Source organism: Saccoglossus kowalevskii, chromosome 2 (genome assembly GCF_978046115.1).
Source record: "Saccoglossus kowalevskii chromosome 2, keSacKowa6.1, whole genome shotgun sequence".
Lineage (NCBI taxonomy): Eukaryota > Metazoa > Hemichordata > Enteropneusta > Harrimaniidae > Saccoglossus > Saccoglossus kowalevskii.
The window spans coordinates 34740089-34763431 of NC_140642.1; the positions used below are offsets into that span (position 1 = coordinate 34740089).

At 35.9% G+C, this 23343-nt stretch overlaps 1 protein-coding gene across 2 annotated transcripts in view; it reads right to left on the reverse strand.

Moving 5' to 3' along the window:
- Positions 1-369: 369 nt before the first annotated feature.
- Positions 370-23343, reverse strand: part of LOC100373461 (uncharacterized) — a 61981-nt gene continuing 39007 nt past the window's right edge. Inside the window, exons 21-30 of one of the 2 annotated variants that reach the window (XM_085494890.1) lie at positions 21811-21912; positions 20932-20992; positions 19210-19245; positions 18983-19050; positions 8149-8222; positions 3645-3672; positions 3429-3454; positions 2738-3283; positions 2487-2606; positions 370-710 (exon numbers count right to left, since the gene is read on the reverse strand). In XM_085494890.1, coding sequence (XP_085351016.1) covers positions 547-710; positions 2487-2606; positions 2738-3283; positions 3429-3454; positions 3645-3672; positions 8149-8222; positions 18983-19050; positions 19210-19245; positions 20932-20992; positions 21811-21912 — 1225 coding nt within the window. In that variant the 3' untranslated portion in view covers positions 370-546. The remainder of the gene's footprint in view (positions 711-2486; positions 2607-2737; positions 3284-3428; positions 3455-3644; positions 3673-8148; positions 8223-18982; positions 19051-19209; positions 19246-20931; positions 20993-21810; positions 21913-23343) is intronic. The other variant, XM_085494895.1, reaches the window with a different exon arrangement.

Here is a 23343-nt window from a genome sequence, read left to right on the forward strand (position 1 = left end):
TCCCACTACTTTCCTTCTAGTTTTACACTTTGCACCTCTGTCCCACTACTTTCCTTCTAGTTTTACACTTTGCACCTCTGTTCCACTACTTTCCTTCTAGTTTTACACTTTGCACCTCTGTTCCACTACTTTCTTTCTAGTTTTACACTTTGCATCTCTGTTCCACTACTTTCCTTCTTGTTTTACACTTTGCACCTCTGTTCCACTACTTTCCTTCTAGTTTTACACTTTGCACCTCTGTCCCATTACTTTCCTTCTAGTTTAACACTTTGCACCTCTGTTCCATATTCCACAAATTTAATGGACTGAACATATCATAACTGGATGACAAACAGACAAATCAAGAATAACAAAAACAGACAAAAAACCTTGTCAGATGTAATAAGTTTTTATTGGGCCTCTTAGCACCATCAGCAATATTTAGAGCAATAACAACCCTACTATACAAAGAGAATCCTTCCAGGGTTGTTTTGATGCAGTTTAATAAATTCACTATTGCACACGAAGTAAAAATATTACAAAATATTGAAACAATATCAGTGGCAGTCAGGGTGGCACTGATTTTCTGTGTTGTGAATTAGGATGTACTGGCTGGAATCCTGTCTTTGATAGTGGTGGTTGATAACTGGTTGTTGGTGGTTGATGACTAGTTGTTGGTGGTTGATGACTAGTTGTTGGTGGCTGATGGCCTTCATGGGGAGGAATATTTCCTGAAATATTAAGAAAATATACTGAAATTTATAAAGGGTTTTATATAATACACAAATAAATATACATGTATAAGTAATTTAAAATGATACAGTCACTTTTAGTATTTTTTGCAAAATGATCTTCTATAGTGAGTTAAAAACACACAAGACATCCAAAAAAATGATTGATTATTATTATGAAAAAAAATTATGACGCAGAGTCAGCTGCAGTCCAAATGATTATCAAATAAATTTGATTAATATAATGATATTTACTATATAGCGACAGTGGAAAAAATAGTAAACTTTCACTGTTAAACTATCCATGAGGGTAACATTAAGCAAACCTGCTAAAAAAAATTCGTCCAAATTTATTATTTTTGTGTGGAAAAGTCCCGTGTATATAAAGACCTAATTACAGAAAGAACCTGAAACACTTTCCCAAATGTTGTATCATACTGTAGATTGTCAGGGTAAGCGCCCATGCCAAGGCATGTTTGTGTATGACTGATGGAAATAATTTTATGCAGTTTAACCCACTGACATTTTAGGTTATTTTGAGTTCATGCGTATTGGGTGTGTTTGTAGCAGGGAAATACTAATTCAAATTATTCCTCACTGACAATATTTATTATGTCTGGTATATTTGTCACATTATAAGCAATAAATTATGTTTGTTTTTATACTTCTAATGTTGCATATTGTTCATTTATTTCAGTGGCATGTTTTCATTTGCCATTTCATTTCCTGTTAATGTTCGATCTGCATGTTGTAAATTTTCGCATTTTTTTTTTTTTTGCAGGGGATATCCGGGCATACAATACCCAGCCCTATTTTTTGGCAATTTTCCATGTTCAGGAATCTGAGTGCTTACCCAGACAACTATGGTAATATTTACTTTGAACATTGTTTTCAAATCTGTGTTTCAATGCTAACATGTCACAGACTACACAAACTTCATACACATTTGACACTTCATGTGTCTCTAATTTGCATTACTATTATCCCCCAAGGCCATTTTATATTATTTTAGGAGATTCTAAATTTGTGTTCAGAATATTGGTCCTTGATAAGACAGTATAATGCTATGCCTACCTCCACACACTGGTACTGGACAAGACAGTATAATGCACTATATAACATGCCTACCTTCACACACTGGTACTGGACAAGACAGTATAATGCACTATATAATATGCCTACCTTCACACACTGGTACTGGACAAGACAGTATAATGCACTATATAACATGCCTACCTCCACACACTAGTACTGGACAAGACAGTATAATGCACTATATAACATGCCTACCTCCACACACTAGTACTGGACAAGACAGTATAATGCACTATATAACATGCCTACCTCCACACACTGGTACTGGACAAGACAGTATAATGCACTATATAACATGCCTACCTTCACACACTGGTACTGGACAAGACAGTATAATGCACTATATAACATGCCTACCTCCACACACTGGTACTGGACAAGACAGTATAATGCACTATATAACATGCCTACCTTCACACACTGGTACTGGACAAGACAGTATAATGCACTATATAACATGCCTACCTCCACACACTGGTACTGGACAAGACAGTATAATGCACTATATAACATGCCTACCTCCACACACTGGTACTGGACAAGACAGTATAATGCACTATATAACATGCCTACCTTCACACACTGGTACTGGACAAGACAGTATAATGCACTATATAACATGCCTACCTCCACACACTGGTACTGGACAAGACAGTATAATGCACTATATAACATGCCTACCTTCATGCATTGGTGGTGGACAAACAAGGCCAGGTGAGAATAACATTGGGTCATCCAAAGGTGATGAAGTACGGAATGGTGGAGGGGGTACATCTGCTCTACTAGATGGTCTGGAAGAACCTAAGTATGTGAAAATTACATGCAGTTACATACACCTGTCCATCTACCTTAAACCACACATAGCTACATTGATAAGAAACACATAAACCTAAGACTGTCTAATCAATATACATATATAGCATTCATCTTACGTCGGACTTGTGGTCGCCTGAGAGGTGGTCCTCTTCCCATTTGAGGAGGAGGGGCATGGTCTCTTCGTGAAGGTAGCATATCTGGATGTGGAGGTGGAGGTGGAGGACCAAATTCCCTTGGTGGAAAGGGACCAGCTTCGCGTGGAAGTCCCATGTGGCTTGGTGGTGGTAGCCTCATATCACCAGGTTGTGGTGGTCCATAATCTCTTATGGGAGGAGAGAGCCTTTTACTATCACGCAGAAATTCTCTTGGAAGTGGTGAATCCATTGGCATGGGAGGGCCTATGTGAGATGCAAGATCTTTTGGTGGGGGGCCCATCAGCCGTGGTGGCATGGTCATGTCAAATGGTGGTGGTGCCATGTCTCCTATGTCCCTTGGACCTCTCCTATCTAGAGGTGGTCCAATATCAGATGAAGTAACATTGCCATGTGGCAATAAAGGTCCAATCCCTCTAGGGTGTACCATTCTACCTCTTGGGGGAGGAAGACCCCCATCTCGATCTAAATAAGGTGGTGAAGGATGCATATCATTATCTCGAGGTGAGGCTGCAAAATAAAATAACAGAAATCACATGAGTGATGAAGCAATGGACATATATGAAGTGTTCTGTCATTTCATGAATGATAGAAATGATTGCTTGTTGTGCTTTACACAGGAGCCAATAAAAATATTTTAATTCCAATCACTTACCTCTCCTTGGAGGACCTGGTCTTTCACTGAAAATGAAATGAAACAAAATAGCAATCAATTATAAAGCGAACTATAGATATATAACAGACAATCAGTGACCAACAAGTATTTCAAAAATGAAAAGTTGACAATCAGTAATGTGAACAGTTCTGCTCTGTTGATTTTGTCAAGGGAGGAAAACTAAAACTTCCAGCTTTGCTGAAACTAGAAACTTACCTAGTCATTCTGTGTGGTGAGCTGGATCCTAAAGAGATAATCGAATTATTGATGAATTCAGTGAGTTTAACGATAAATTTACAAATTCACATAACCCAATGGATTACCGGTATATGTATTATATGGATTATAACATGTTGCTACAGAAACATCCATCAAGTACAGTCCAGCCCAGTTCAGACATAAATTATCTTCCTGGCTAGCTTTATTATTGCCACCAATAATTTCAACTTATTTGTTGTATTGTTTACACATGTAACTTATACAAGACATATTTAGGCAAATTACTCTGCACAATTCATAGGGGCAGTTTTAATCTAACTTAAAGTGTCTTGAATAGTAAGTTATGCTTGAATGATACTCATACAGTTATCACAAATAGTGGGGATGTTTCATTGAAAGCAGCTCTTTTTCAGGAGATCTTGAAAAAAAGGCTAATATTCAGTCACAGAAACATTGTTGCACAAACCTTGATTGAGGTGATTGTGCTGTAGTGTGAATTCAAATTAGAGATCGGCACATTACGAGTATCAATCAGTTGTGTTGTATATTAATATTGATACATTGTGAATGCCAAACAGTTGTGGTTCTATTTCATCAGATCAGCTTATTGTTAAATCTGACCAGTGTTTGACATATTTGCCAAAAAATGGGAGCCAAAATTGTATTTTTTATGTGGTTTCACTTTTTCAATTAACAGAGATGATCTTATGACATTTTAAATAATAAAGCCATAATTTAGTTACACCTAATTGATTGAATCTCTTAGGCAGAGTATAAATCACACATAGGAAGCGGTTTATCTGTCCCAAGCTCTGAATCAACAGTCAACTCCAAATCCCCAGTTGCAAGGGACATAACCTAAAATCAAACACAACTATTAATTAAGTTAGAGAAGACAAAACTTGCTCTATAATCATGATTTGGATCCAACTGACTAGTATTGGAGGCATATAAGATAAAAGTATAAGAACATTTAAAAGTATTTCAAAATTAGTGACCAATATACAAAATATAGGTGGTGTTATTTCAGATGCACAATGTGAAAACAATGTAATCCACAATATTGAAGTTTATAATACTCACAGAAAATAAATTTAATTGTAGATTAATTGCAATCTGATTTATTCAAAGGTACATTATATCACAAGTTCAATATAAATTTGCTTTGAAATATCAGAAACGAACTACTGGTAATAAAAATTAGGTAATCAACATGGATGATTTTCCAACATTAAATAATCATGTCTATGAATTACCCAGGACCATCTATGTACAAAGTTTGGATGAATTGTGATAATTATGCATATTATGCAAATTACGTAATTAGTATGCTCAAAGTTCAATCCAAAACAAATAGGGTCATTAACTTCAACCCCCATGCAGTAATGTGATGTGCTCTTGAGAAATTTCCTAGATAATATAATGCAAATTAGATTATATTAATATGCACAGATTTTACTCCACAATTACTCAGTTGCGCACCATGTCAAAGAACATCTATGTTCAGGAAGATGTGATAATTAGATACAAGTGGAAAGGTCAAAAACTATTATGCAAATTAGGTAGATTTGAACCCAATATTAATCAGGTCTGTGTACTAACCGAGGGCATATTTATTAAGTTTCATTGAAATGTGATGATTAGTATTTAGCACTTGAAATATTTGTGGAAATGGTAAAAACATACTAATTATTATGCAGTTCTGTTTTTCTGTTCATACACTCTCGCAGTCTGTCTATACAACAGATTGGTCTGCACAATGTCACAGTACATCTATGTACCAAGTTTCAAAGGCGAAAATTGGCCACTTATGCAAATTAGGTAATTAATATACACAGATTTCAAACCGAAACCAATCAAATCTGTGCATAGCTCTAGAGCATATATGTACCATTGAAATGTAATGATTAGTACTTGAGATAACAGCGAAAAAGCAAACTAGCAGTCTGTCGGCTGAAATAGCTCTGCTGTTATCAATGCACATTTCCATTAAAGAACTGACGATATCATCAGAAAATGAACAATATGTATAGTATTAAAGCAATCGAACTGTATGTATTCAATAAAAATTTGAAAATATAACTTTATCAAAAATACTCATCAAAATTAGATAATTGAAAAACAAAACCATCACGAAATGAACAAATCTGAGAGAGTTCTACCTGTAGTACCTATTTAGTATATATCAAAGCCATTAGACTTGCGGTTTTTAATAAGAAGCCGAAAATATCACTTTTTACCAAAAATGACAAAAATATTCATGACAATTAGAGAATTGAAAATATCATCACGAAATGAACAAATCTGAGAGAGGAACACATGTAGTACCTAGATGTGTAATATCAAAGCAATTGGACTTGCGGTTTTTAACAAGAAGTCGAAAATATCACTTTTTACCAAAAATGACAAAAATATTCATCAAAATTAGAGAATAAAGATATCATCACAAAATCTGACAGAGATTCACCTGATGTACCTACAGATATAATATCAAAGCAATCAGACTAGCATTTTTCAAGGAGAAGTCGAAAATATCATTTTTTACCAAAAATATTCATCAAAATTAGAGAAATGAGGATATCATCACGAAAGAAACAAATCTGAGAGAGGCCCAGCCAAGGTACCTATATACCATACCAGCTATACAGTTTGTGGTTTTTAAGAAGAAGTGGAAAATGTAAAGTTGACGACGGCGACGGCTGACGGATTTCGACAGACAATCTGTAATACTATAAGCTCCGCTCGACTTCGTTGTCAGCTGAGCTAAAAACTGGCTAATTTTTCAGCAAATTAGGTGATCATGGAGTTTCACCCATGTATGTTTTCACATTCATGTATGCTTGATATCATAAAGGAATGGCAATATTATGAACTCTGGTAACTATAGACCTATTGATATTGCTATTGCTACTACAATATCTAAGCTTATTATTGTATTGGATTTGTGATATAACAAATCATATATTAGCATTCAGAAAGGAAATATTGAATATAATTAACAAGGACTATGATTATCAACTAACATTTTCTATACATGATTATATATTTATTGGTTTTAACAAAGAACAGTCAACCAAACTGCATATATTTGCTTAAGGAAACAAAACAAAGGGTGTTTTTCATGGTTAGGCCACACCGACTTAATTTTATGGATGACATCCGCGCGCGCATTAGTTTTCGCCTGTTCTCAAAAACAAAAATCTCTGACGACAAGTCTCCACGATCGGTTTTCTGTCCGGCACTTGTCGACTCATATTGTTGCAAAGCGCCGACTTGTCGTAAAATTTGTTTTGGACTACCTCAAAACCAAACTCCGCACAGTTAGATGCGTGTTGCGTAAAGCGCAAAGATGAGATTGTCTCAAAACATGCAAATTTTGTCATTAAAGGATCCAACATGGCGACCACACCACCAAAATACGTGAGCATAAAAGTTCAGAGGTAAAACGGAGGGATTGTTGTAGACTGGTACGCAATTGACGTTGGCCAGGGAGATGTTTACACAGCTATACGAGAGGTCGGTAGCGACAAGCGAGTTTCGCCCAGACAACTTTAAGAATATATTGTCCAGAGTGGCTGTCCCGCATTTCTTCTGCATTGATGAGAGAAATGGGAGAGGAGTGAAGGTGTATGGTGGCCTAAAAGTCGGTCAGGCGACAAATCAGTTTGGTTGCTTTGTCGGCATTCAAGTCGACAAAACTGCAACGAAAGCAGCAGAAGCTCCTCGGCCGAAGACCCCTTTCGGGGTGAAGAAAAGTTTCTTATTATTTTTTTTTTCATTTTCTGATTCGGATAATTTGCTTGCACACACAGTCAGTAATATTTTGATCATATGACGCATTTTCATCAAGATACATGTACATAAGTCTCTGCATCCAAATTTTTGTTGACTCTCTGTTGGTGTTTTTTTTTTTTAATATCGAGCCTCTTATAATTTCTTACATAGTTGAAGTAGTACTAGAGCAATTGTGTCTACACTTAGTCTATCTGAAGTGTCACTTTAAAAGCTGTAGTTTGAATGTCAAAGTAGTTAATTTCCAGGTTGCTGTTGACAAACTTATTGTTCATTTTTAATTATTTTTTTTTTCAATACAACACAGTAAGTTTTTTTTTTATTATTGAGTTGATGTGTATGCCTTTGGCAAAGCTAACATTTGCCTTATCAAAATCAAAGGTGATGATACCTGTGACAGTTAAACAGTACGAAATGTGTACATCAACATGTGCCTCCTACATTTTGATACACTGTGGTTTAATTCTGTGGTTAAATTTTTCTGGCAGGATTTTTTTTTTTCGCCCTCTCACATTAGTTCTGGGGTCTTCAGAGGAAGTCCTCCATAAAATTAAATCAGTGTGGCCTAAGTAAGTTTTATAGACCTTTTATAACAGACTTGGTTTAACAAATCCAGACCGAATCACGTTTTGCATAATAATTCTAGTGGCTGTAAGGTAACTATGACTTAACATAGTAAAATTGAAGTGAATGTTTGGGAGATACTCACGCAATGCTGGCGATGGTTTGACAACTGGTGATGCTGCTGAGACAGTTTTAATTCGTTCTTCCAATTCAGTAACTCTGCAATGAGCAGAAAATGAGCAGATTGGCATTCAACTCACATAGCTGACACATGTTATGTTCACTAGTAGATTAGTATGTACTCTATGGATTTAACTCACATAGCTGACACATGTTATGCTCACTAGTAGATTAGTATGTACTCCATGGATTTAACTCACATAGCTGACACATGTTATGTTCACTAGTAGATTAGTATGTACTCTATGGATTTAACTCACATAGCTGACACATGTTATGTTCACTAGTAGATTAGTATGTACTCCATGGATTTAACTCACATAGCTAACACATGTTATGTTCACTAGTAGATTAGTATGTACTCCATGGATTTAACTCACATAGCTGACACATGTTATGTTCACTAGTAGATTAGTATGTACTCCATGGATTTAACTCACATAGCTAACACATGTTATGTTCACTAGTAGATTAGTATGTACTCCATGGATTTAACTCACATAGCTGACACATGTTATGTTCACTAGTAGATTAGTATGTACTCCATGGATTTAACTCACATAGCTAACACATGTTATGTTCACTAGTAGATTAGTATGTACTCCATGGATTTAACTCACATAGCTGACATATGTTATGTTCACTAGTAGATTAGTATGTACTCTATGGATTTAACTCACATAGCTAACACATGTTATGTTCACTAGTAGATTAGTATGTACTCCATGGATTTAACTCACATAGCTGACATATGTTATGTTCACTAGTAGATTAGTATGTACTCCATGGATTTAACTCACATAGCTGACACATGTTATGTTCACTAGTAGATTAGTATGTACTCTATGGATTTAACTCACATAGCTGACACATGTTATGTTCACTAGTAGATTAGTATGTACTCCATGGATTTAACTCACATAGCTGACAGATGTTATGCTCACTAGTAGATTAGTATGTACTCCATGGATTCAACTCGCATAGCTGACAAATGTTATGCTCACTAGTAGATTAGTATGTACTCCATGGATTTAACTCACATAGCTGACACATGTTATGTTCACTAGTAGATTAGTATGTACTCTATGGATTTAACTCACATAGCTGACACATGTTATGCTCACGAGTAGATTAGTATGTACTCCATGGATTTAACTCACATAGCTGACACATGTTATGCTCACTAGTAGATTAGTATGTACTCCATGGATTTAACTCACATAGCTGACACATGTTATGTTCACTAGTAGATTAGTATGTACTCTATGGATTTAACTCACATAGCTGACACATGTTATGCTCACTAGTAGATTAGTATGTACTCTATGGATTTAACTCACATAACTGACACATGTTATGTTCACTAGTAGATTAGTATGTACTCCATGGATTTAACTCACATAGCTGACACATGTTATGCTCACTAGTAGATTAGTATGTACTCCATGGATTTAACTCACATAGCTGACACATGTTATGCTCACTAGTAGATTAGTATGTACTCCATGGATTTAACTCACATAGCTGACATATGTTATGCTCACTAGTAGATTAGTATGTACTCCATGGATTTAACTCACATAGCTGACAGATGTTATGCTCACTAGTAGATTAGTATGTACTCCATGGATTTAACTCACATAGCTGACACATGTTATGTTCACTAGTAGATTAGTAGGTACTCCATGGATTTAACTCACATAGCTGACAGATGTTATGCTCACTAGTAGATTAGTATGTACTCCATGGATTTAACTCACATAGCTGACAGATGTTATGCTCACTAGTAGATTAGTATGTACTCCATGGATTTAACTCACATAGCTGACACATGTTATGCTCACTACTAGATTAGTATGTACTCCATGGATTAAACTTACATAGCTGACACATATCATGCTCACTAGTAGATTAGTATGTACTCCATGGATTTAACTCACATAGCTGACACATGTTATGTTCACTAGTAGATTAGTATGTACTCTATGGATTTAACTCACATAGCTGACACATATCATGCTCACTAGTAGATTAGTATGTACTCCATGGATTCAACTCGCATAGCTGACACATGTTATGTTCACTAGTAGATTATTATGTACCCCATGGATTTAACTCACATAGCTGACACATGTTATGCTCACTAGTAGATTAGTATGTACTCCATGGATTTAACTCACATAGCTGACACATGTTATGCTCACTAGTAGATTAGTATGTACTCTATGGATTTAACTCGCATAGCTGACAGATGTTATGCTCACTAGTAGATTAGTATGTACTCCATGGATTAAACTCACATAGCTGACACATGTTATGCTCACTAGTAGATTAGTATGTACTCCATGGATTCAACTCACATAGCTGACACATGTTATGTTCACTAGTAGATTAGTATGTACTCCATGGATTCAACTCGCATAGCTGACAAATGTTATGCTCACTAGTAGATTAGTATGTACTCCATAGATTTAACTCACATAGCTGACAAATGTTATGCTCACTAGTAGATTAGTATGTACTGCATGGATTTAACTCACATAGCTGACACATGTTATGTTCACTAGTAGATTAGTATGTACTCCATGGATTTAACTCACATAGCTGACACACGTTATGTTCACTAGTAGATTAGTATGTACTCTATGGATTTAACTCACATAGCTGACACATGTTATGTTCACTAGTAGATTAGTATGTACTCCATGGATTTAACTCACATAGCTGACACATGTTATGCTCACTAGTAGATTAGTATGTACTCCATGGATTTAACTCACATAGCTGACACATGTTATGCTCACTAGTAGATTAGTATGTACTCCATGGATTTAACTTACATAGCTGACATATGTTATGCTCACTAGTAGATTAGTATGTACTCCATGGATTTAACTCACATAGCTGACAGATGTTATGCTCACTAGTAGATTAGTATGTACTCCATGGATTTAACTCACATAGCTGACACATGTTATGTTCACTAGTAGATTAGTATGTACTCCATGGATTTAACTCACATAGCTGACACATGTTATGCTCACTAGTAGATTAGTATGTACTCCATGGATTTAACTCACATAGCTGACACATGTTATGCTCACTAGTAGATTAGTATGTACTCCATGGATTTAACTTACATAGCTGACATATGTTATGCTCACTAGTAGATTAGTATGTACTCCATGGATTTAACTCACATAGCTGACAGATGTTATGCTCACTAGTAGATTAGTATGTACTCCATGGATTTAACTCACATAGCTGACACATGTTATGTTCACTAGTAGATTAGTAGGTACTCCATGGATTTAACTCACATAGCTGACAGATGTTATGCTCACTAGTAGATTAGTATGTACTCCATGGATTTAACTCACATAGCTGACAGATGTTATGCTCACTAGTAGATTAGTATGTACTCCATGGATTTAACTCACATAGCTGACACATGTTATGCTCACTACTAGATTAGTATGTACTCCATGAATTAAACTTACATAGCTGACACATATCATGCTCACTAGTAGATTAGTATGTACTCCATGGATTTAACTCACATAGCTGACACATGTTATGTTCACTAGTAGATTAGTATGTACTCTATGGATTTAACTCACATAGCTGACACATATCATGCTCACTAGTAGATTAGTATGTACTCCATGGATTCAACTCGCATAGCTGACACATGTTATGTTCACTAGTAGATTAGTATGTACTCCATGGATTTAACTCACATAGCTGACACATGTTATGCTCACTAGTAGATTAGTATGTACTCCATGGATTTAACTCACATAGCTGACACATGTTATGCTCACTAGTAGATTAGTATGTACTCTATGGATTTAACTCGCATAGCTGACAGATGTTATGCTCACTAGTAGATTAGTATGTACTCCATGGATTAAACTCACATAGCTGACACATGTTATGCTCACTAGTAGATTAGTATGTACTCCATGGATTTAACTCACATAGCTGACACATGTTATGTTCACTAGTAGATTAGTATGTACTCCATGGATTCAACTCACATAGCTGACACATGTTATGTTCACTAGTAGATTAGTATGTACTCCATGGATTCAACTCGCATAGCTGACAAATGTTATGCTCACTAGTAGATTAGTATGTACTCCATAGATTTAACTCACATAGCTGACAAATGTTATGCTCACTAGTAGATTAGTATGTACTGCATGGATTTAACTCACATAGCTGACACATGTTATGTTCACTAGTAGATTAGTATGTACTCCATGGATTTAACTCACATAGCTGACACATGTTATGTTCACTAGTAGATTAGTATGTACTCTATGGATTTAACTCACATAGCTGACAGATGTTATGTTCACTAGTAGATTAGTATGTACTCCATGGATTTAACTCACATAGCTGACACATGTTATGCTCACTAGTAGATTAGTATGTACTCCATAGATTTAACTCACATAGCTGACACATGTTATGTTCACTAGTAGATTAGAATGTACTCCATGGATTCAACTCACATAGCTGACAAATGTTATGCTCACTAGTAGATTAGTATATACTCCATGAACTCACATAGCTGACAAATGTTATGCTCACTAGTAGATTAGTATGTACTCCATGGATTTAACTCACATAGCTGACACATGTTATGCTCACTAGTAGATTAGTATGTACTCCATGGATTTAACTCACATAGCTGATACATGTTATGCTCACTAGTAGATTAGTATGTACTCCATGGATTTAACTCACATAGCTGACAGATGTTATGCTCACTAGTAGATTAGTATGTACTCCATGGATTTAACTCACATAGCTGACACATGTTATGTTCACTAGTAGATTAGTAGGTACTCCATGGATTTAACTCACATAGCTGACAGATGTTATGCTCACTAGTAGATTAGTATGTACTCCATGGATTTAACTCACATAGCTGACAGATGTTATGCTCACTAGTAGATTAGTATGTACTCCATGGATTTAACTCACATAGCTGACACATGTTATGCTCACTACTAGATTAGTATGTACTCCATGAATTAAACTTACATAGCTGACACATATCATGCTCACTAGTAGATTAGTATGTACTCCATGGATTTAACTCACATAGCTGACACATGTTATGTTCACTAGTAGATTAGTATGTACTCTATGGATTTAACTCACATAGCTGACACATATCATGCTCACTAGTAGATTAGTATGTACTCCATGGATTCAACTCGCATAGCTGACACATGTTATGTTCACTAGTATATTAGTATGTACTCCATGGATTTAACTCACATAGCTGACACATGTTATGCTCACTAGTAGATTAGTATGTACTCCATGGATTTAACTCACATAGCTGACACATGTTATGTTCACTAGTAGATTAGTATGTACTCTATGGATTTAACTCACATAGCTGACACATGTTATGCTCACTAGTAGATTAGTATGTACTCTATGGATTTAACTCACATAACTGACACATGTTATGTTCACTAGTAGATTAGTATGTACTCCATGGATTTAACTCACATAGCTGACACATGTTATGCTCACTAGTAGATTAGTATGTACTCCATGGATTTAACTCACATAGCTGACACATGTTATGCTCACTAGTAGATTAGTATGTACTCCATGGATTTAACTCACATAGCTGACATATGTTATGCTCACTAGTAGATTAGTATGTACTCCATGGATTTAACTCACATAGCTGACAGATGTTATGCTCACTAGTAGATTAGTATGTACTCCATGGATTTAACTCACATAGCTGACACATGTTATGTTCACTAGTAGATTAGTAGGTACTCCATGGATTTAACTCACATAGCTGACAGATGTTATGCTCACTAGTAGATTAGTATGTACTCCATGGATTTAACTCACATAGCTGACAGATGTTATGCTCACTAGTAGATTAGTATGTACTCCATGAATTTAACTCACATAGCTGACACATGTTATGCTCACTACTAGATTAGTATGTACTCCATGGATTAAACTTACATAGCTGACACATATCATGCTCACTAGTAGATTAGTATGTACTCCATGGATTTAACTCACATAGCTGACACATGTTATGTTCACTAGTAGATTAGTATGTACTCTATGGATTTAACTCACATAGCTGACACATATCATGCTCACTAGTAGATTAGTATGTACTCCATGGATTCAACTCGCATAGCTGACACATGTTATGTTCACTAGTAGATTATTATGTACCCCATGGATTTAACTCACATAGCTGACACATGTTATGCTCACTAGTAGATTAGTATGTACTCCATGGATTTAACTCACATAGCTGACACATGTTATGCTCACTAGTAGATTAGTATGTACTCTATGGATTTAACTCGCATAGCTGACAGATGTTATGCTCACTAGTAGATTAGTATGTACTCCATGGATTAAACTCACATAGCTGACACATGTTATGCTCACTAGTAGATTAGTATGTACTCCATGGATTCAACTCACATAGCTGACACATGTTATGTTCACTAGTAGATTAGTATGTACTCCATGGATTCAACTCGCATAGCTGACAAATGTTATGCTCACTAGTAGATTAGTATGTACTCCATAGATTTAACTCACATAGCTGACAAATGTTATGCTCACTAGTAGATTAGTATGTACTGCATGGATTTAACTCACATAGCTGACACATGTTATGTTCACTAGTAGATTAGTATGTACTCCATGGATTTAACTCACATAGCTGACACACGTTATGTTCACTAGTAGATTAGTATGTACTCTATGGATTTAACTCACATAGCTGACACATGTTATGTTCACTAGTAGATTAGTATGTACTCCATGGATTTAACTCACATAGCTGACACATGTTATGCTCACTAGTAGATTAGTATGTACTCCATGGATTTAACTCACATAGCTGACACATGTTATGCTCACAAGTAGATTAGTATGTACTCCATGGATTTAACTTACATAGCTGACATATGTTATGCTCACTAGTAGATTAGTATGTACTCCATGGATTTAACTCACATAGCTGACAGATGTTATGCTCACTAGTAGATTAGTATGTACTCCATGGATTTAACTCACATAGCTGACACATGTTATGTTCACTAGTAGATTAGTAGGTACTCCATGGATTTAACTCACATAGCTGACAGATGTTATGCTCACTAGTAGATTAGTATGTACTCCATGGATTTAACTCACATAGCTGACAGATGTTATGCTCACTAGTAGATTAGTATGTACTCCATGGATTTAACTCACATAGCTGACACATGTTATGCTCACTACTAGATTAGTATGTACTCCATGAATTAAACTTACATAGCTGACACATATCATGCTCACTAGTAGATTAGTATGTACTCCATGGATTTAACTCACATAGCTGACACATGTTATGTTCACTAGTAGATTAGTATGTACTCTATGGATTTAACTCACATAGCTGACACATATCATGCTCACTAGTAGATTAGTATGTACTCCATGGATTCAACTCGCATAGCTGACACATGTTATGTTCACTAGTAGATTAGTATGTACTCCATGGATTTAACTCACATAGCTGACACATGTTATGCTCACTAGTAGATTAGTATGTACTCCATGGATTTAACTCACATAGCTGACACATGTTATGCTCACTAGTAGATTAGTATGTACTCTATGGATTTAACTCGCATAGCTGACAGATGTTATGCTCACTAGTAGATTAGTATGTACTCCATGGATTAAACTCACATAGCTGACACATGTTATGCTCACTAGTAGATTAGTATGTACTCCATGGATTTAACTCACATAGCTGACACATGTTATGTTCACTAGTAGATTAGTATGTACTCCATGGATTCAACTCACATAGCTGACACATGTTATGTTCACTAGTAGATTAGTATGTACTCCATGGATTCAACTCGCATAGCTGACAAATGTTATGCTCACTAGTAGATTAGTATGTACTCCATAGATTTAACTCACATAGCTGACAAATGTTATGCTCACTAGTAGATTAGTATGTACTGCATGGATTTAACTCACATAGCTGACACATGTTATGTTCACTAGTAGATTAGTATGTACTCCATGGATTTAACTCACATAGCTGACACATGTTATGTTCACTAGTAGATTAGTATGTACTCTATGGATTTAACTCACATAGCTGACAGATGTTATGTTCACTAGTAGATTAGTATGTACTCCATGGATTTAACTCACATAGCTGACACATGTTATGCTCACTAGTAGATTAGTATGTACTCCATAGATTTAACTCACATAGCTGACACATGTTATGTTCACTAGTAGATTAGAATGTACTCCATGGATTCAACTCACATAGCTGACAAATGTTATGCTCACTAGTAGATTAGTATATACTCCATGAACTCACATAGCTGACAAATGTTATGCTCACTAGTAGATTAGTATGTACTCCATGGATTTAACTCACATAGCTGACACATGTTATGCTCACTAGTAGATTAGTATGTACTCCATGGATTTAACTCACATAGCTGATACATGTTATGCTCACTAGTAGATTAGTATGTACTCCATGGATTTAACTCACATAGCTGACAGATGTTATGCTCACTAGTAGATTAGTATGTACTCCATGGATTTAACTCACATAGCTGACACATGTTATGTTCACTAGTAGATTAGTAGGTACTCCATGGATTTAACTCACATAGCTGACAGATGTTATGCTCACTAGTAGATTAGTATGTACTCCATGGATTTAACTCACATAGCTGACAGATGTTATGCTCACTAGTAGATTAGTATGTACTCCATGGATTTAACTCACATAGCTGACACATGTTATGCTCACTACTAGATTAGTATGTACTCCATGAATTAAACTTACATAGCTGACACATATCATGCTCACTAGTAGATTAGTATGTACTCCATGGATTTAACTCACATAGCTGACACATGTTATGTTCACTAGTAGATTAGTATGTACTCTATGGATTTAACTCACATAGCTGACACATATCATGCTCACTAGTAGATTAGTATGTACTCCATGGATTCAACTCGCATAGCTGACACATGTTATGTTCACTAGTATATTAGTATGTACTCCATGGATTTAACTCACATAGCTGACACATGTTATGCTCACTAGTAGATTAGTATGTACTCCATGGATTTAACTCACATAGCTGACACATGTTATGCTCACTAGTAGATTAGTATGTACTCTATGGATTTAACTCGCATAGCTGACAGATGTTATGCTCACTAGTAGATTAGTATGTACTCCATGGATTAAACTCACATAGCTGACACATGTTATGCTCACTAGTAGATTAGTATGTACTCCATGGATTTAACTCACATAGCTGACACATGTTATGTTCACTAGTAGATTAGTATGTACTCTATGGATTTAACTCAAATAGCTGACACATATCATGCTCACTAGTAGATTAGTATGTACTCCATGGATTCAACTCGCATAGCTGACACATGTTATGTTCACTAGTAGATTAGTATGTACTCCATGGATTTAACTCACATAGCTGACACATGTTATGCTCACTAGTAGATTAGTATGTACTCCATGGATTTAACTCACATAGCTGACACATGTTATGCTCACTAGTAGATTAGTATGTACTCTATGGATTTAACTCGCATAGCTGACAGATGTTATGCTCACTAGTAGATTAGTATGTACTCCATGGATTAAACTCACATAGCTGACACATGTTATGCTCACTAGTAGATTAGTATGTACTCCATGGATTTAACTCACATAGCTGACACATGTTATGTTCACTAGTAGATTAGTATGTACTCCATGGATTCAACTCACATAGCTGACACATGTTATGTTCACTAGTAGATTAGTATGTACTCCATGGATTCAACTCGCATAGCTGACAAATGTTATGCTCACTAGTAGATTAGTATGTACTCCATAGATTTAACTCACATAGCTGACAAATGTTATGCTCACTAGTAGATTAGTATGTACTGCATGGATTTAACTCACATAGCTAACACATGTTATGTTCACTAGTAGATTAGTATGTACTCCATGGATTTAACTCACATAGCTGACACATGTTATGTTCACTAGTAGATTAGTATGTACTCCATGGATTTAACTCACAGAGCTGACACATGTTATGTTCACTAGTAGATTAGTATGTACTCCATGGATTTAACTCACATAGCTGACACATGTTATGCTCACTAGTAGATTAGTATGTACTCCATAGATTTAACTCACATAGCTGACACATGTTATGTTCACTAGTAGATTAGAATGTACTCCATGGATTCAACTCACATAGCTGACAAATGTTATGCTCACTAGTAGATTAGTATATACTCCATGAACTCACATAGCTGACAAATGTTATGCTCACTAGTAGATTAGTATGTACTCCATGGATTTAACTCACATAGCTGACACATGTTATGCTCACTAGTAGATTAGTATGTACTCCATGGATTTAACTCACATAGCTGATACATGTTATGCTCACTAGTAGATTAGTATGTACTCCATGGATTCAACTCACATAGCTGACAAATGTTATGCTCACTAGGAGATTAGTATGTACTCCATGGATTTAACTCACATAGCTGACACATGTTATGCTCACTAGTAGATTAGTATGTACTCCATGGATTTAACTCACATAGCTGACACATGTTATGTTCACTAGTAGATTAGTATGTACTCCATGGATTTAACTCACATAGCTGACAGACGTTATGCTCACTAACGTATATAGGATGACAGTATAGCTTACCTTTGTCTGAGAGTTGCACTTTCACGTTTCGCTTCATTCATCTCCCTCTCAGAAGATCTTGCCAGTAACTAAACAAAGATATAACATAGGGTATTAAAAGACCTTGTCAATACTTATACTGTGAATATTTGTTTGGAAGTCCAGGGATAACATAGTCTACTGATTTGCATTTTATTTTGCTTTGGTGTAAAAATCAATGTTTTAGAAATCTGTATTGTGGTACTTACCCAACTTTCATGTGCTTTTTTCTCATATGAAGCAACCTAATAATATGAACAATAATCTTGTAAAAAGTCTGCTTTTTTCAAAGAGCAAAACACCAGAAAATGTGGATTATGTGAAAATAAATGACACTAAACTATTTCATATTAACCTTTTCACCACCAGACTTTTTCTGCAAAATATTCTTCAATATTTATGGAAATGACTCCAAATTTTGGAGCCAACAGACAAAATTGAGTTAACTTTCAGTCTTTACTCAAAAAAATTGGTTATTTTTGTCCCAATCTTCTGTAGAAAAGTGCAAACTATAAGCGGGACTATTTTTTGAATTTGTGATGAAAAGAGGGAACTGTGACACTTGAATACTATAACATTCTCTTCATGGAATACAAGAATTAGTAAAGTTTATACAGGGCTAACTTTTAGAAACAACTGAGAGTTATCTAAGCATATACAAATATAAGTGTAACGAGGCAGCTGGTGTTTGCATTATCTACAATTCATTCCATATTACGGGTCAATGTACTAAAATAATGCCTGTATAAGCAACAGGTGGATCCTTCATTGTATGAACTCTGACCAACCTGATTGGATGATATTTAATTTATGCACTATTTCTCCAGAACTAGTGGCTGCAATAAATTTGCATGCTACAGGGCAGACTGACATTCCACAAGTTACCCAACTGACTGACGTCTCTATTTCCAGGCTAAGTCACCTGACGACCCTGCCTGTTAGGTTAATTGTGAAACTGCGGACAATCAACAACTGTGGTCTAAGATCGTGGAGTTGTGTAACAGTCATTTTTGCTATACCATAACCTGTCATATGTTATTGAATTAAATACATATTTTTTTTATTTATTCTATGTCATCTCATGTAGTTTATTATAGACAAGTTACATGTCGTTCACGTTTTGTTATCTCCTCATGCCATCGCATGTGTGAAAGCTGCTGTGTGTCCCTATCCTTTCTGTCCATGAGACAGCTTCCATTGAATGGCTGTATCAGTCCCACATGGTTATAGTCGAGTGGATACTTTGCAAACCCCCATTCAACAAACTAATACAGTATACAGATCCATGCAGTGACCTTTTGACACTGATATATCACAGACATGATCCAAGCAGGAGCCAGTTTATTTGTGCATTTTTTTTTGTGCATTTTGAAAACAATATGAAAAAACATGTGTTATATGTATGTACTAAGATGGACAATAACTGCCTATGTATTGTTCCAGTATGGCGGAAATGCTTGATCTTAATATTTAAAAAGCCACCATTTGGCCTTCTTGAATCAGATCATATAATGAATGGACATGCATATGTGCAACAAGATGTATGATATATGTATGCATATATAAAGTTTGAACATGTTCAGTCAAGGCATGTCAGTGTTACAGCTCCAGAACCACATTCAACAAATAAAATGGCTGCCAGTCGGCCATTTGAAAACTGATCTGAAAAACAAAATAATGTGCATAAAGGTCTCATAATGTCCTATGTTATGTACCAAGTTTGAGCAAAATGCATTCATACACGAGTGATATCTGGTTCTGGACTGACAGAAATGCACATTTTAATGATAAATTTTTAACATTAAAATTGCCCAAATGGGTCCATACAGTTTGAATGTGATCAGACGAGGCATGTCGAGATACAGGACCAGACAGACGTCATCTTTCTCAGACTGCATCCAAACATAGACTAAATATTATCTATTCTCTACCTCAGTTCTGAAGTTTCTCTCTACTTCTTCCAGTTCTTTTCTCAAGTCTTGTAATTGTTTCCTAGAAAAAGCAAGAAAGCATACCACTATACTGATCAAATATGATTTGTTTGTGTCTTGGCAAAGAAAAATGCAGCCAAACTTTTAAGAGAACTAACACCTTGAACAGCCATTCTTTGCACACACTGGACTGCAAAATATATTACTGCCATTATACCAGTTTGTATGGGTATATATGAAGCCTGCAGAATATTACTGCCATTACACGTGTTTGTATGGGTATATATGAAGCCTGGAGAATATTACTGCCATTACACGTGTTTGTATGGGTACATATGAAGCCTGGAGAATATTACTGCCATTACACATGTTTGTATGGGTATATATGAAGCCTGCAGAATATTACTGCCATTACACGTGTTTGTATGGGTATATATGAAGCCTGCAGAATATTACTGCCATTACACGTGTTTGTATGGGTATATATGAAGCCTGCAGAATATTACTGCCATTACACGTGTTTGTATGGGTATATATGAAGCCTGGAGAATATTACTGCCAATACATGTGTTTGTATGGGTATATATGAAGCCTGGAGAATATTACTGCCATTACACATGTTTGTATGGGTATATATGAAGCCTGGAGAATATTACTGCCATTACACGTGTTTGTATGGGTACATATGAAGCCTGGAGAATATTACTGCCGTTACACGTGTTTGTATGGGTACATATGAAGCCTGCAGAATATTACTGCCATTACACGTGTTTGTATGGGTATATATGAAGCCTGCAGAATATTACTGCCATTACACGTGTTTGTATGGGTATATACATGTATGAAGCCTGGAGAATATTACCGATACTGCTAGCTTACCTGTAGTTGATAGCATCTTCTGTAGAAGCTGCAGCTTTCTTTTCCACATTTTCCAGTTTAGTCTGGCTGTTTATTTTGAGCGCTTCCTCAATACCAATTTGTCTGCAATATACATCAACACAAGAATAGTGCATATTATTTGGAAATTTTATCCAAACATCTATGAAAAATATCATCAATTTAAAAATTTATAATATAACAGAAATTGATTTAAGAAATTGAAAAAAAATCCCTCAGCCTGCCTTATTTGCTAGATTTTTCAAACTATTAATATTGCTCCTCCCACCAATTAACAGGATATTATCTGCTGTACATTTACATGGTTGAGACAAAACTGCCCTTCCCACCAATTAACAGGATATTATCTGTTGTACATTTACATGGTTGAGACATAACTGCTCCTCCCACCAATTAACAGGATATTATCTGTTGTACATTTACATGGTTGAGACAAAACTGCCCCTCCCACCAATTAACAGGATATTATCTGCTGTACACTTACATGGTTGAGACATAACTGCTCCTCCCACCAACTAACAGGATATTATCTGCTGTACATTTACATGGTTGAGACAAAACTGCCCCTCCCACCAACTAACAGGATATTATCTGTTGTACATTTACATGGTTGAGACATAACTGCTCCTCCCACCAATTAACAGGATATTATCTGTTGTACATTTACATGGTTGAGACAAAACTGCCCCTCCCACCAATTAACAGGATATTATCTGTTGTACATTTACATGGTTGAGACAAAACTGCTCCTCCCACCAATTAACAGGATATTATCTGCTGTACATTTACATGGTTGAGACATAACTGCTCCTCCCACAAATTAACAGGATATTATCTGTTGTACATTTACATGGTTGAGGCAAAACTGCTCCTCCCACCAATTAACAGGATATTATCTGCTGTACACTTACATGGTTGAGACAAAACTGCCCCTCCCACCAATTAACAGGATATTATCTGCTGTACATTTACATGGTTGAGACAAAACTGCCCTTCCCTCCAATTAACAGGATATTATCTGCTGTACATTTACATGGTTGAGACAAAACTGTCCCTCCCACCAACTAACAGGATATTATCTGTTGTACATTTACATGGTTGAGACATAACTGCTCCTCCCACAAATTAACAGGATATTATCTGTTGTACATTTACATGGTTGAGACAAAACTGCCCCTCCCACCAATTAACAGGATATTATCTGTTGTACATTTACATGGTTGAGGCAAAACTGCTCCTCCCACCAATTAACAGGATATTATCTGCTGTACACTTACATGGTTGAGACAAAACTGCCCCTCCCACCAATTAACAGGACATTATCTGCTGTACATTTACATGGTTGAGACAAAACTGCCCCTCCCACCAATTAACAGGATATTACTAGTATCTGCTGTACATTTACATGGTTGAGACAAAACTGCCCTTCCCTCCAATTAACAGGATATTATCTGCTGTACATTTACATGGTTGAGACAAAACTGCCCCTCCCACCAACTAACAGGATATTATCTG